Source organism: Hyaena hyaena, unplaced genomic scaffold (genome assembly GCF_003009895.1).
Source record: "Hyaena hyaena isolate Hyena2069 unplaced genomic scaffold, ASM300989v1 scaffold_9, whole genome shotgun sequence".
In the NCBI taxonomy this organism is placed as follows: Eukaryota; Metazoa; Chordata; class Mammalia; order Carnivora; family Hyaenidae; genus Hyaena; species Hyaena hyaena.
In genome coordinates this window covers 5,853,443-5,869,777 of record NW_024080641.1, presented here as the reverse complement: position 1 = coordinate 5,869,777, position 16,335 = coordinate 5,853,443, and the positions used below count along the sequence as shown (strand labels likewise).

At 46.6% G+C, this 16,335-nt stretch overlaps 1 protein-coding gene across 1 annotated transcript in view; it reads right to left on the bottom strand.

Annotated features, from left to right (window-relative positions):
• The window catches only part of ETHE1 (ETHE1 persulfide dioxygenase), a 19,382-nt gene extending 4,747 nt beyond the window's left edge, over positions 1-14,635 (bottom strand). Inside the window, exons 1-3 of the mRNA XM_039246496.1 lie at positions 14,496-14,635; positions 13,987-14,131; positions 13,728-13,876 (exon numbers count right to left, since the gene is read on the bottom strand). Of these exons, the coding sequence (XP_039102427.1) occupies positions 13,728-13,876; positions 13,987-14,131; positions 14,496-14,576 (375 nt within the window). The 5' untranslated portion in view covers positions 14,577-14,635. The remainder of the gene's footprint in view (positions 1-13,727; positions 13,877-13,986; positions 14,132-14,495) is intronic.
• Positions 14,636-16,335: the final 1,700 nt, after the last annotated feature.

The following is a 16,335-nucleotide window of genomic DNA, read 5'->3' as shown; positions in this document are numbered from 1 at the left end:
GCGCCTGGGTGGCTTAGTCGGTTAAGCGTCCGACTTTCGCTTAGGTCATGGTCTCGCGGTTCGTGGGTTCGAGCCCCGCGTCGGGCTCTGTGCTGACTGCCAGCTCAGAGCCTGGAGCCTGTTTCAGTCTGGGACTCCCTCTCTCTCTGACCCTCCCCTGCTCACGCTGTCTGTCTCTCTCTCTCTCCCTCCTAGAAATAAAAATAAAACATTAAAAAAAAATTAAAAAAAAAAAGTATTATAAAGTATGAATAGCCATTATATATAAACAGCTCCTAAGCATCAATAAGAACTCTCTAAAGAAAATGCACAAAGAAAAAAAAAGAGGCAATTATGGAAGAGGAAACAAATAGTCAGAAAACATCTGAAACAATGTTTGATCTCCTTTTTCGGGAGAAAAGGAGAGAGTTTTAAATATAAAAACCCTTATTTTTCACATACCAGATTGGCAACTGTCAGAGTGGCTCAAAGTGTTTGAGCCAAGCCCTTATGTTTCTTGGGACATGGGTATGACTCCATGCAGCCATTTCAGAGGGCAAGTTTGTAGTATCTACCAGCACCTCAAATGTGCACGCTTTCTGACCCCACATGGTTACTGCTAAGACTGTTGTTAAGAACTTCTCATACATGCACAAGAAACGCTCACCCAGGAAATCCTCATTATCTAAATCCCCACACTCAGTTCCAGGAAGCAACTGTCAGAAAACAATTGTTACCCTAATGATCTAACAACCACTTAGAAGATTAGTTCCCACTCACATGGCACCCCTCCTACCAATTAGCATCCTGGCCCAGGTCAGTCATCTGCTGATTAGGAAAGGACACCATGGACAGACCTCGTGTCCACACCCAGCATCCATCCTGCCCTTCCCAACTCACGGGTCTCCAATTTGGGCATCAGTGTGCCCAGCCAGGCACTTCCTTAGCCTCCACGACAGCTTGGGTGGCTTCTAACACGGTTCTCTGGCCACTAAGATCTCCGTGAATGTCTGAGAATGTCTGAGAAAGCGTTTCCCTTCCTGATAAAAAGAGTTTGGCACTTCTCCTTCCCACTTCATCTGATATTGGACAAAAGTGTGATGGCTGCAGCTGTAGCAACCACCTTGCAACCATGAAAAAGAACCCCCCAAATGATCACGCTGCTTAATCAGAGCATGACTGCCTTCTTGCAGACTCCCTGTTACAGGAGAACATTGAACTCCAATTACTTAAGCCACTATATGGTTTGTTTTCTTTTTAATTAATTAATTAATTAATTTATTTCTAGGAGACAGAGAGAGAGACAGCGTGAGCAGGGGACGGTCAGAGAGAGAGGGAGTCACAGACTAAAACAGGCTCCAGGCTCTGAGCTGGCAGTCAGCACAGAGCCTGACGCGGGGCTCGAACCCACGAACCACAAGATCATGACCTAAGCGAAAGTCGGATGCTTAACCGACTAAGCCACCCAGGCGCCCCAACTATATGGTTTTTTAAGTTACTTTCAGCCAAACACCTTCCTAACTTATATACAATAAGATACATGTGCAACACGAAACGAATGCAAAGCAAAATCACAGATCTTGCAAAAGCTTGTGGGAAAAATCACAACCATCCTGCACCATGTTAACACACCTTTTGGTGGCAGCAAAGGGATGATCTTTCTTTTTATTCGGTCTGTTTCTGTACTCTCTGAATTTGTTTTTCTTTCTCAGGAGACTTTATTTCATTTTATTTTTATTTAAACCCAAACTAGTTAACACATAGTGCTCAGGAGCAGAATTTAGTGATTCATCACTTACATATAACTCCCAATGCTCACCCCAAGTGCCCTCCTTAATGCCCATCACCCATTTAGCCCATTCCCCACCCAACTCCCGACCAGTGACCCTGTTTGTTCTCTTAAAGATCTATTATCACCTGCCTCTCTGTTTTTATTTTTTCCTTCCCTTCCCCTATGTTCATCTGTTTTGTATCTTAAGTTCTACATAAGAGTGACTTCACTCTTATGTAGATATTTGTCTTTCTCTGGCTAATTTCGCTTAGCATAATACAGCCTAGTTCCATCCATGTTGCAAATGGCAAGATTTCATGCTTTTTGATTGCTGATTAATACTCCATTGGGTATTAATACTCCATACATACATGTATATATGTATATGTATTTATATATACCACATCTTCTTTGTCCAATCATCCATTCATCTGTCAATGGACATTTGGGCTCTTTCCATACTTTGGCTGTCGTGGATAGCGCTGCTATAAACATCAGGGTGCATGTGCCCCTTCAAAACAGCACATCTGTATCCTTGGATAAATACCTAGTAGCACAACTACTAGGTTGTGGGGTAGTTCTGTTTTTCAGTTTTTGAGGAACCTCCACACTGTTTTCCAGAGTGGCTGCACCAGTCTGCATTCCCATCAGCAGCGCAAAAGTGTTCACCTTTCTCGGCATCCTCACCAACATATTTCCTGAGTTGTTCATTTTAGCCATTCTGACAGGTGTGAGATGGTATCTCATTGTAGTTTTGATTTGTATTTCCCTGATGATGAGTGATGCTGAGCATCTCTACATATGTCTGTTAGCCATCTGGATGTCTCGTTTGGAAAGGTATCTATTCATGTCTTTTGCCCATTTCTTCACTGGATTATGTGTTTTTTGGGTGTTGAGTTTGGTAGGTTCTTTATAGGTTTTGGATACTAACCCTTTATGTCTGATTTTTTTAAAACAAAAAGCATTGGGTCTCTTTTAAACTAAATATTGTGATGGATAATCAGGAGTAGGGTTCAAAGCAGTTAATCCCAATAAACTATATTAAAAAAATTTTGGGGGGGCGCCTGGGTGGCTTAGTCGGTTAAGCGTCTGACTTTCGCTTAGGTCATGATCTCGCGGTTCGTGGGTTTGAGCCCCGCGTCGGGCTCTGTGCTGACTGGCAGCTCAGAGCCTGGAGCCTCTTTCAGTCTGTGACTCCCTCTCTCTCTGACCCTCCCCTGCTCACGCTGTCTCTAAATAAAAAAAACATTAAAAAAAAATTTTTTTTAAAGGGGAACCTGGGTGGTTCAGTCGGTTAAGTGTCCGACTTCGGCTCAGGTCATGATCTCACAGTTATGGGTTCGAGCCCTGCATCACATTCTATGCTAACAGCTCAGAGCCTGGAGCCTGTTTCGGATTCTGTGTCTCCCTCTCTTTCTGCCCCTCCCCCACTCGTGCTCTGTCTCTCTCTGTCTCAAGAATAAATATAGAAAAAAAATTCAAAGTAGTTCATCCCAGTTATAGCAATGGGTATTGACCAATCAGAAGGACATCAGCTATAAACAACTATTACAATTAGACAGTACATATATGGTATATACGGTACAGTGAAAGTATATATATGGTGTATGTAATTGTGTGTATAAATTGGACAAAATTTTAATATCATTTGGGCAAAACCCTGCTTGCCACATGGATCAAGATTCCTTAGGCCCTTGGTGATAGAGTCTGTGTGGCAAGTGGCTTTGCTGACATTCAGCCTCCCTGACCTTTGCCTTCTCTGGAATATCTAGAATCCACTCTCCATCTCCATGTACCTCCCACCGCCCTGCCTGTCTTGGGCCTCATCTCTTCTGCTTGGAAGAACCACCAGCCTCCTCCCTTGGCCTCAGCCTCCAGCCTCCAGCCATCTCCCGCATGACCCTGAAGGGGGCTTCTATTGCCCGGATTCAAATCTGCTCCTCTCTGCTCAAGACTCTTCGCTGGCTCCCACTGTCCCCAGGGCAGAGTGCTGGCTCCTCAGCCCAACTGTTCAAATGTCCCTGTGCTGGTGTCCACCTTCCCAGCCCTATGTCCTATACCATCCTCAATTCCTCAACACGCCCCGCTACTCTGAAACTCAGGGTCATTTCCAGAAAGCACCAGGTTTTTCCACACCTCTTTGCCCACACAATTCTCTTTGCTAGGTACACCCTTCCCTCTTCTCCCATCAGTCAGGTCGACTCATTCCCAAGAGCCTCAACACTGACTGACCTTTCTCCTTTGCCAAGCTCTCTTCTTTTTTTTTTTTTTTTTAATATTTTATTTATTTTTGAGAGAGAGATAGAGACAGCATGAGCAGGGGAGGGTCACAGAGACAGGGAGACACAGAATCTGAAGCAGGCTCCAGGCTCTGAACTAGCTGTCAGAACAGAGCCTGATGCGGGGCTCGAACCCATGAACCATGAGATCATAACCTGAGCTGAAGTTGGATGCTTAACCGACTGAGCCACCCAGGCGCCCCTGTGCCGGGCTCTCTTCTAAGTGCTCATCTCGACTGAACTCATTCTGTCCACACCATTATGAGGTAGGTACCATTCCTGTGGCCGTTCTACAGATGAGGAAACTGAGGCAAAGAATGAGAATAAGAATGTGCCAACTATAACTATATGCGAGAAAATGGATGAATCTCACAGATAAGACAAAAGCAAAAAAAAAAAAAAAAAGCACTAGACGCAGAAGAGCAGGAAGGTGTGGAATGGAACAGGGCGGAGGGGCAAGGAGGGGGAGAGGATGAAGTGAGAAATCTCAGGGTGTCTAGTACACACTACGGAGAAGTGGTATTTCATGAAGTAGAGATTTCATTGATGAATCCGGAAGTAAAATATCCCATCTCTTGGCGCAGGTGCATTGATCAGTGGTCAAGAGCAGCTTCCTGAGCTGACATGGGTTCTAAATTTGGTTCTGCTATTACTAGCCATGTGTCCTTGGAAAAGTCACTTAACCTCTCTGGACTTTTCTACTTGTTTGTAAAGTGGGGATACTACTTGTCCCCACCCCATAGGGCTATTATAAAGATTAAATTATTTTATATATGTAAAGCACTTAGAAAAATGCCCAGCACACAATAATTGCTATATACTAAAAGTAACTTATGTTTTAAAATTTTGTAGAAACACTGATCTAGTGGAACCACAGGACCCCTGGGTTCAAATCCCGGCTTGGCCACTTTCTCAGTGTAATTTTGGGGCAAGTCACTTTCCCTCTCTGTACTTCCTTCTCTGTAAAATGGGGAAAACATTTCTAATCTCACTATGTGGTTATGAAGCTTGAGATCTGTTTGTCAGAGATGATACAGAAAGGCCCAAGGGCCAGATTCGGCCATGGAAGTGTTTTGTTTGGACTGCTGAGGAGTTATGAGAAGTCTGAATTTGTAGTCTACCCCTACCCAGAAAAGTAGAAGATTTCTGGGGTGTCTGGGTGGCTCAGTTAGTTAAGCATCCCACTCTTGACCTCGGCTCAGCCCATGATCTCAAGGTCATGAGACTGAGCCCTGCACTGGGCTCCATTGAGCTCCATGCTGACAGCACAGAACCTGCTTAAGATTCTCTCTTGGGCGCCTGGGTGGCTCAGCCTGTTAAGCACCCAACTTCGGCTCAAGTCGTGATCTCATGGTTGGTGAGTCTGAGCCCTGCGTCCAGCTCTGTGCTGACAGCTCAAAGCCTGGAGCCTGCTTTGGATTCTGTGTCTTTCTCTCTCTCTCTCTCTCTCTCTCTGCCCCTCCCCTGCTCATGTTCTATCTCTGTCTCTCTCTCAAAAATAAACATTAACAAAAATTTTAGAGGCACCTGGGTGGCTCAGTCAGTTAAGCGTCTGACTTTGGCTCAGGTCATGATCTCATGGTTTGTGGGTTTGAGGCCCGCATCGGGCTCTATGCTGATGGCTAGCTCAGAGCCTGGAGCCTGCTTCAGATTCTGTATCTCCCTCTCTCTCTGACCCTCCCCTGCTCAAGCTGTCTCTCTCTCTTTCAGAAATAAACAAAACATTACAAAAAACACTGAGAAAAAATTTTTTAAAAAGATTTTCTCTCCCTCGCCCTCTGCCCCTCCCCCACTCATATACACTTGCTCTCTCTCAAAAAAAAAAAAAACTGGAATATTTCTGAAGAATGTATATTTGCAGTTTCTATTAAAAAAAAAAGAGAAGGCTTGGCAGTAGACAGACTACATTCCTAAACATGCATAATCAACTTGAATTGTGCCAGTGGGTGTCCCTCCTCATAAACGGAACACGCACCCTAACATTTGCCACAGGCCCCACCACTCCCTGCCGCCTGCAGCAATGTTTGATTATGAAAATCCTTCCAGACAAAAGCTGAGGAAATGTACTTACAGACCTCAGCACAATGCCTGGCAAGAAGCAAACCCACAATGCTTGTTAACTCTTGTTAAATCATCTTGATTACTATTAACCGATACAAAAATACATAGCATCTATTTCAGTTGCCAGCAGAGAGAAGAAGTTGAATGACACCACAAGGATGCAACCAGACACACCCAGAATGTGGGCCATCCTACAAGACAACAGGCTGGAAACTTCAAAAGCCAATGTCATGGTGCAGAGAGTATGAATATGACTGTTGTAGAGGTATTTTTTGCAGCTTAAAAAAAAAGTTTATTCATTTAGAGAGAGAGTGAGAGGGGAAGGGGCAGAGAGAGGGGGAGAGAGACCAAGCAGGCCCCACACTCATAACAGAGCCTGACATGGGACTCAATCCCACAACTGTGAGATTGTGACTTGGGCCGAACTCAAGAGTTGGCGCTTAACCAGCTAAGCCACCCGGGTGCCCCCAAAGTGTTCTAGATTTACACTAACCTCGTTGGGTCCTGGGTCCTAAAAAGAGCCTTAAAAATGATTCCTGGGCACCTGGAGAAATTTGAACATGGGCTGGATTTAAGAATGATTTCAGAATTATTTTATGTTTTTCTGTGACAAAGATTTTGTAAAAGAATTGTTCTCAAAGTGTGGTTGAGGGAACCCTGAGGGTCTGCGAGGTGAAAACTGTTTTCACGATAGTAGAAAGACGTCTTCTGTCCTTCTTACTCTCATCCTCCTATCAGAGTTCAGTGGCATTTTCTAGAAGCTTATGACTGGTGATGACGTCATTGCTCTGATGGCTGATGGGAGTACTTGGATATTCTTGTGTTTAAATAAAAAGCCTCAATTTTAACTTCTAATGCAGTAAATTTTGTTCCGTCTCTGAATAGGTATGTTTTATTTATTTTTTATTCAGGGGCACCTGGGTGGCTCAGTCTGCTGAGCATCCAATTCTTGATTTTGGCCCAGGTCATGAGCTCACTGGTTTATGAGTTCAAGGCCCGCATCAGGCTCTGTGCTGACATTTCTTTTGAAGGCTGCTTGGGAGTCTCTCTCTCCCTCTCTCTCTCTGTTCTTCCCCATTTGTGCTCTTCTCTCTCTCTCAAAACAAATAAACTTGGAAAATTTAAAGAAAAAAGAACCCACATAAACAAAAGCTTTGAGGACCCCCTATAACTTTTTTGTTTTTAAATGTTTTATTTATTTCTGAGAGAGAGAGAGCGTGAGCAGGGGAGGGTCAATGAGAGGGAGACACAGAGAATCTGAAACAGGCTCCAGGCTCTGAGCTAGCTGTCAGCACAGAGCCCGACGCGGGGCTCGAGCCCGCAAACTGTGAGATCATGACCTGAGCTAATGTCAGAGGCTTAACCGACTGAGCCACCCAGGTGCCCCGAGGACCCCCTGTAACTTTTAAGAGGGCAAGGATTCTGAGACCAAAAGGTCTGAGTTTGAGAACCTCTCACATAGGAGAACATCCTTATTCTCAGGAGAGAATAAGTACCTACGATTGGTAAGAGAGGAAAATGGTGTATACAGAGAGAGAGAAATAAAAGGCAAATGTGGTAAAAATGTTAGCAACTGGTGAACTTTAGGTGAAGGGTATAAGGGTGTTAACTGAAATATTATGTCCATTTACTATAGACATTATAATACTAATAAAAAGTTGTGGGGGTGGGGCACATAGGTGGCTCAGTTGTTTGAGCATCTGACTTCTGCTCAGGTCATGATCTTGAGGGTCCTTGAGTTCAAGCCCCACATCTGCCTGTTGTCAGTGGCAGAGCCCGCTTCCGACCCTCTGTCTCTCTCTCTCAAAAATAAATAAACATGGGGCACCTGGGTGGCTTAGTCGGTTAAGCGTCCGACTTTCGCTTAGGTCATGATCTCGCAGTTCGTGGGTTCGAGCCCCGCGTCGGGCTCTGTGCTGACTGCCGGCTCAGAGCCTGGAGCCTGTTTCAGTCTGTGACTCCCTCTCTCTCTGGCCCTCCCCTGCTCACGCTGTCTCCTCTCTCCTCTAGAAATAAATAAAACATTTTTAAAAATAAATAAATAAATAAAAATAAATAAATAAAAATAAATAAACGTTAAAAAAAGATGTGTGGGGTAAGCACCTAATATATGACTTCACGTGGGTCACCAGTTCCTGAAACTGAATGATCTCAGGGGCAGAATACTCTGTTGGGATTCCATGGGGACTGCCTAAGCCCACACTCTTTCACATTTCTTCTTCCCATTCGATACCTTTCAGCAGGCTTCCCCGGGCTTCCCGCTGCAGGGGTAGCTTCTCAAAGTGCCTCTCATCAGCTGAATGCAACACGAAAGGGATTCACTCCCGCAAGCTCAGCTGCCTTGCGGCTCCCCTGGCCCACACTGCCCCCTGGTGGCGGGCAAACTCTCGCCTCCTGGTCCATTTGATCCCCAAGTTCATTCCACGGCTCCATTATTCAAAAGCACTTAATCCTGGGGGCTCGTGTGTGGCTCAGTGGGTTGGGCATCTGACTCTCAATTTTGGCCCAGGCCCTGATCTCATGCTTTGTGAGTTCGAGCCCCGCATCTGGCTCTGCGCTGTCGGTGCAGAGCCTGCTTGGGATTCTCTTTCAAAATAAATAAGTAAACTTAAAAAAACAAAACAAAACAAAACACTGAGTATAACCAGCCACCATTTCAGTGCACTCTGAACTCAAAAACCCAAAATGTCTTGGGGCGCCTGGGTGGCTTAGTTTGTTAAGTGTCCGACTTTCACTTAGGTCATGATCTCGCGGTTCGTGAGTTCGAGCCCCGCGTCGGGCTCTGTGCTGACTGCCAGCTCAGAGCCTGGAGCCTGTTTCAGTCTGCAACTCCCTCTCTCTCTGACCCTCCCCTGCTCACGCTGTCTCTCTCTCTGTCTCCTAGAAATAAATAAAACAATAAAAAAAAAACCACCCAAAATGTCTTTTCCCATTGCAGCTAAACACTCTGAACCTCCACCAGTTCAACCTTCCTTTCACGGGGTGCCAGGGTGGCTCAGTTGGTTAAGCGTCCGACTTCGGCTCAGGTTATGATCTCACAGTTCGTGGGTTTGAGCCCTGAGTCAGGCTCTGTGGTGACAGCTCAGAGCCTGGAGCCTGTTTCAGATTCTGTGTCTCCCTCTCTCTATGACCTTCCCTTGTTCATGCTGTCTCTCTCTCTCAGAAATAAATAAAACATAAAAAAAAAAAAAAACCCTTCCTTTCTTTTGCAAAAGAAAACGACATTCATTGTGATGTTGAGCAGACAGTGTGCTGATATCTACAACTTGAAGATGCATCAACAAATTAGACAGGTGATGGATGGACATGATGTATTCTGTCAATTTTTTTTAACTTTTCTCTATGCCTGAAATTTTTCATAAAATGTTGGGAGGGTTCCACAATTCAAATAGCTAGTTCCAAACAGAAGCACTGAAATTCTCATTTGGACCACATGAGGACCACCTGTGAGCTTTTATTTTTCTGAATATTTTATTTTTAAGTAATCTCTATACCCAACGTGGAGCTCGAACTCAACAACCTTGAGATCAAGAGTCCTAGGCTCCACTGACTGAGCCACAAGGCTGCCCCACCTGTGAGCTTTTAAAATATACCAATTCCCTGTGTTCACCCCAAACAATTAAATCAGAATCTCTAAAGAGGAATCTGAGGGATCAGTATCTGGCAGGGCTCTAAATTAACATAGTTAACAAGAAAAACTAACTTGCTGAATCTGCCACTCCTCATGGGAGCTGAAATGTGCACATCTCATTGCTCATTAAAACAGAAAATTCATCCTACAGTGAAACCATCCAAAGTTGGCCCACTGTGAGTGTAAAATATATAAGCAGCTCAAAAAAACCTGGCAATTTCTATTCAAGTTAAGCATATGTCAGTCCTATGACCCAGAAAGTCCATCCCTTGGAATTGAGAATAGTGTCCACCAAGAGATTTATAGAAGGGACCTTCATGGCTGCACTATTCACAATAGCCAAAAACTAGACTCAATCAGCAAAAGGAAAATGGAGAAACTGTCGTAAATTCACACAATGGTACGCTCTCCATCAAGGGTTGGCAAACTATGGCTGGTGTACCGAATTTGGCCCATCACTGCTTTTGTACGGCCTGAGGGCTAAGAATGGTTTTTACACTTTTTCATAGTTGAAAAAATAAATAAAAACGGGAATGGTATTTCATAATACATGAGAGTGACTGAAATTAAGATTTCAGAGGCCATAAATAAAGTTTTTTGGAAGCACAGCCATGCTTATTCATTTATGCATTGTCTATGACTGCCTTCACACCAACACAACTGAGTAGTTACAACACAGACCATATGGCCTGCAAAACCAAAAATATTTACTGTCTGGTCCTTTACAGGAAAAGTTTGCCACTCTCTGCTATACAGCAACAGAAGGAAAGGACTTACAACTCTATACAACATTGTGTGGAGTGAAAGAAGCCAGGCACAAAAGAACACACATGGTATGATTCCTGTGGATAAGGCCCAGAACAAGTGGAACTAATCTATGATTAAATAAGTCGGGAGAGGGGGGCCTGGCTGGCTCAGTCAGTAGAACATGTGATTTTTGATCTCAGGGTACTGAGTTCAAGTCCCATGTTGGGCATGGAGGCAAGAAATAGGAAGGAAGGAAGGAAGGAAGGGGCACGCTAAGACTGCAAATCTTAAAATTCTTATCACAAGAAAAAAAATTAGAAATACATAAATAAGTCAGAAGAATGGTCTCTTGATTGGGGTGTCAATGGCCAGGAAGAAGGACAAGGAAGCCTTCTGGGGCGATAGTATGATCTGGATCTCGGCAGTGGATACTCAAGTGTAAACATATGTAAAAACTTACAGGGTGCCTGAGTGGCTCAGTTGGTTAAGCTGAGTCAGACTTTGGCTCAAGTCTTGATTTCATTGTTCGTGAGTTCGAGCCCCGCATCAGGCTCTCCACTGTCAGCACAGACCCTGCCTCAGATCTTCTGTCTCCTTTGCTCTCTGCCCCTCCCCCTCTTGGATGTGTACTCTCTCTCTCTCCAAATAAATAAACATTAATTTTTTTCTAATTACCAAGCTGGACATGTACAATATGTGCAATTTCTTTTTAAAATTTTTTTTTAATGTTTCATTTATTTCTGAGAGAGAGACAGTATGAGCAGGGGAGGGTCAAAGAGATAGGAAGATACAGAATCTGCAACAGGCTCCAGGCTCTGAGCTGTCAGCAGAGAGCCCGACACGAGGCTTGAACCGATGAACCATGAGATCGTGACCTGAGCCAAAGTCGGATGCTTAACCGACTGAGCCACCCAGGTGCCCCTAATACGTGCAATTTCTACCAAAGAACGGGCACGTTACAGTTCTTCTAAAGTGGGGAGAAGAAAATGAGACTGGGAAAAAATGTGGCCATCACTAAAGGTTTCTAAAGAACACAGGTGAAAATGACACAGAACACTGAATAATCCTAAAGATGGGTACTAGCAAGTGTTGTCAAGGATGTGGAGAAACTGGGAGTTTCATACACTGCTGGTGGGAAGACAAAATGGTGCAGCCACTTTGGATAACGGTTAGTCGCTTCCTCAAACTGTTAAATATATAGAGTGATTACTAATCTAGTAATTCCATCCTAGGAATATATATACCCAAGAGAAATGAAAACAGACAGGCACACAAAAACTTGTACGTGAATATTTTAGCAGCATTATTCATAATAGCCAAAAAGTGAAAACAACTAAAATGTCTAGTGCCTGATGGATGAATGAATGAGGTATGGTCACACAATGGAATATTACTTAACCATGAAAAAAAAAGAATGAAATGCTCATAGATGCTACAATACGGGTGAACCTTGAACATTTACGATCAGTGACAGGAGTGAGTCACAAAATACCATATAATACATGATTCCATTTCTATGAAATACCCAGAATAGGCAAGCCAGTAGAAACAGAAAGTAGATTAGTGATTCCCTAAGGCTGTAGGAGCCAGAGGGGAGGGAGCTGAGGTGACAGTTAGGGGGTGTCTTTTGGAAGTGACAAAATAGTCTAATATTAATGGTGGTGATAGATGGACTCAACTCTGAATATACTAAGTCAATGAATTCTACACTTCAAATGGGTGAATTGGGCGGTTTGTGAATTATACCAATTAAGTTGTTGGAAAAAAAACAAGACACTGAAGGGGCGCCTGGGTGGCTATTTCGGTTAAGCATCCAACTCTTCACTTGGGTTCAGGTCATGATCTCACGGTGTGGGTTCGAGCCCTGCATAGGTCTCTGTGCTGACAGGGTGGATCCTGCTTGGGATTCTCTCTCTCTCCCTCTCTCTCTGCCCCTCCCCCTCTCAAGATAAATAAAAAGACACTGAAGCTAAGTCGGCCACACCTAAAGCCTAACAAAGGGCTCATCTTGACACAAAAACCCCAACCCTTTTCACTCTTCTAAGGCTTCTCAGCTCAAGAAATGCTTCTTAATGCCTGACAATTAGATACAGTGTACATAAAAGTACGGTGCATTTTGTTTTACCCGCTTCTAGAAGAGGGCTTGAAATAAAGAGGCCACATCCATTGTAGCTAAGCCTCTGACCCCACACCCAGCCCTCATTTCCTCTAAATGCTCTGACTCAGATCAACTGTCCCCATTTAGCAAAACCCTCTAACCTGAAGGCCAAGTCCTCCTAGCACTTGACCATTCTATCCCCAAAGTCAGCTAGTCTCTGTATCTTTAGCCAGTTTAAAAAAACAAAAGCCTTGATAGGTGCTCTCCTCCCCCAGCGCCCCCTTCACCTGTATCTATTGCTCTGGGTTGCCATTCTGGCTGGAAATCTGCTGACTATGCCTGTGACAGAGAAGAGGAGGTACGAACCTTCAGACCCTTCCTGTGTGAAGCAATAGTCATGCCAAGGGTGAGGCAAGTGGGGGGTGGGGGTACACACGACATTTAGGGAGGTGCTGGCTTGAAGGTGCCCACCCTGCCCTTTCCTGGCCCCTAGAGTGGGCACCTCCTTAAACGTTGTGCCCTGGGTGCCTCAATGGCCTCATCCTACCCTGGGCAACAGGAGGTTCTTTCTTCCAACAGTGGTTCTATTTTTTTTTTTTTTTAACATTTTTAATTTATTTCTGAGAGAGAGAGACAGCATGAGCAGGGGAGGGTCAGAGAGAGAGGGAGACACAGAATCCGAAACAGTCTCCAGGGTCTGAGCTGTCAGCACAGAGCCCGATGTGGGCTCGAACCCACGAACCGTGAGATCATGACCTGAGCCAAAGTCTGCCCAACCAACTGAGCCACCCAGGCTCCCCACCTCCAACAGTGGTTCTAGAAGACAGCTTCTGGGTTTCTCCCTCAGCCCTGGCTTCAGAATTTCAGCCCTCGATCAACTTTTATGGAGATGCCAGGCCAAAAGAGCTGCCCCAAGGAGGTAGGAAACTCCACAAATGTTGTTGACTTAAGAGGCTTGGCCAGAGACACACCTGCCCAGAGTCTCTTGCCCCAGTGGCCGACCTGGGTTTATGGCGCCCTCCTCCCAGAGACAAACTCGGGGATCAGGAACCCAGCCCAGTGGCCCCTCCTACCCCAGCATTCAGGAGCCCATGACCCCAGCCCCCTCTTCCCTCGAGTCCAAGAAGCCCAGGTGACCACGTGACCCAGCATCGAACTCACGAAGCGCCCGAAGCGGATGGAGTCTCCATCCTCAATGTGCAAGTCAGCCTGGGCCCCACTAAGGCGGGAGATGACAGACTGGCAGCCGGGGAGTAGGGACCGGAGCAGCCCTGAGCCCGTAATGTGGTCCGCGTGGCAGTGGGTGTTCACTGGGGGAGAGAGGAGGGCCAGGTCCAGGAGGGCACAGAGAGGTCGCAGACTTCCCAGCCCCCCCAGCCCCCTCCTCCCTCAGACCCAGGAGTTCGGTCTCCAGACTGACCAGCATACAGCAGCCGCAGCCCCAGTTCCTTGACCAGCTGGGCATCCCGAGGCGCTGTCTCCAGAACCGGGTCGATCAGAACGGCCTCACGGGACTCTCTGTCGCCCAGGAGGTACGTGTAGGTGCAACTCTTGGGCTCAAACATCTGGGAAAGAGGCGTGGAACAGGTGAGAGCCCAGAAGCCGACTTCCACTCACTGGGGACCCAGGAGTCCCAGCCTCGATTCGCTTCTCGTCCTAAGATCCAGAAGCGGAAACCCCAGCCCGTTCTTTCCCCTCGGCGTCAGGAGTCTGGGGCCCCTGCGCCTTACTCCATCTGAACCCATGAGTCCCCAACTTTTCCAATACCCCCCAAATCAGGGCCTCCGGCAGCCTCTTCCTTCAAGGACTCAGGGGTCCGGCCCCAAGCCCGGGGGATCCCAGATCTCTTCCCTGTAGAGGACCCCGGAGTCCCGCCCCTGCCGCCGCCCAGCGCCCAGAGGTCCCGCTACGGGTCCAGCCTCCCCGCACCTGCCGTAGGAGGATGGGGACTCCAGAGCCGCTGCGCTGGCTGAGCTGCTGCCCCGCGAACCTGAGCGTAGGCCCCGCCATCGCGCCCGCGGCTGGGTGGGGACTGAGCCGAGGCGGAGCGCCGGCGGAAGCCGGGTGCACCCGGGCTGACCTGGGCTGGGCGGGGCGCGGCGCGGCGCGGCGCGGCGGGGGCGGGGGCGGGGGCGGGGCGAGGGCGGGGCCCGCCTTAAAGGGGCCGCCTGCGCGGGGGGCGGGGGGTGTAATCTCGCTAAGAGACTTCAGAGACCGAGAAGATGGTGAGACCGAGAAGACAGTGATACAGAGAAACGGCGAAAGGGGAGACGTTGCGAGAAGCACGGACAGGGAGAGAAATGAAAACCCAGAAGGAGGCCCCAATACACTGATAGCGGGACTCCTTGTGTACTTCCGGTGGTTCTTATCGAGAGAACCAGAAAGCCACTCAGAGACAAGGGAGATGCTCAGAGACTTGAGAGAGACTTGGACTCCGAAGTTCCAAAAAGAGAGACCTGGAACGACGTTCAGAGATTCATGGAGAGATATAAAGGTGAAATGGGATGTCCATCAAAGGAAATATGGTCACAAAGATACACTTGGAAATTCTAGATTACGGAAGACGGCAAGAGATGTTGGGACATTAGAGCAAGGAGGAATGAGCAGAAAGACGGAGAGACTGTCTCAGGAGAGAAACAGGCAGGTAGAAAAGCTCTATGTCAAGGAGAGAATTTGGCGCGTTTATTCCTCACTTACGGTCTCCCGCGTGCCTGCCCCAAGCTGGGCGAAGCTGGGGACCCAGACGTGAGTCCTGTCCTGCTGGTGAGAATGATGCAGACGTCAGGGCTGAAACACAAGGAGGTTCTGGGATTGCCAGGAGCTCAGGGGAAGGAGGAAACAGGAAAGCAGGGATCCTCGAGCACTCTACTGTGAGGGTGGCCCCAAATCAGACCTCCTCACCACGGGGCCCATTCTTGCTGTTTCTGTAGGATTGCTAGACTGTTAGCATCCCTTGAAAGCATGCACACCTTCTGAGTCAGCGGTGAGGTGAGATGCCCTACGAGGTAGAAACCTGGGCATCCCCCTTCCAAACTGTGTGACCTTGGGCTCAAAATTTACCCTTTTCTGGGCTTCATTCAGTATACTCATCTGTAAAATGAGGTTGAAAATAGCTCCTCCCTCATTGTGAAGATCTAATAAGTTCAGACATGTAAAGAGTCGGGGAGAGCACCTGGCACAGACAAGCTATTATCATTATTTTATCACCTTCCTCCCAATTCATCACTAAGCCCTGTTAAGTTAACCTCTCCAATCAAGCCACTTCTCCACCATCCCGCCCTCAGCCCCAGTCAAGAGACAGCAAAGCATAAATGCAAATTATGTGGATTCCAGGGCCTGGCTGCAGGAGTTTAAATCCTGACCCTGCGACTTCCAGGCTGTGTGACCTTGAATAAGTGACCTTCCATCTTGTGCCTCATTTTCCTTTTCTGTACAATGGGGATAATGGTAGCACCTCCTCTTAAAAACTTGCTGTCAGGATGAAATCAAAGAACGTATACAAAGCACTCAGGGTAGTTTCAGGTATATAATTTAGTGCTAAATAAATGCTGGTAGTTAATATTATAATTAATATATAACACCCACCTCACTGGGCTTCTGGCTTCTACTCTGCTTCCCTACAGTCTATTTTCCATGCAGCAACCAGAGTGAGCCTTTTAATGTCAATGACAGGAGTGCCTGGGTAGCTCAGCCAATTAAGCTGTTAAGCATCCGATTTTGGCTCAGGTTAAGATATCAAAGTTTGTCAGCTTGAGCCCCACATCCAGCT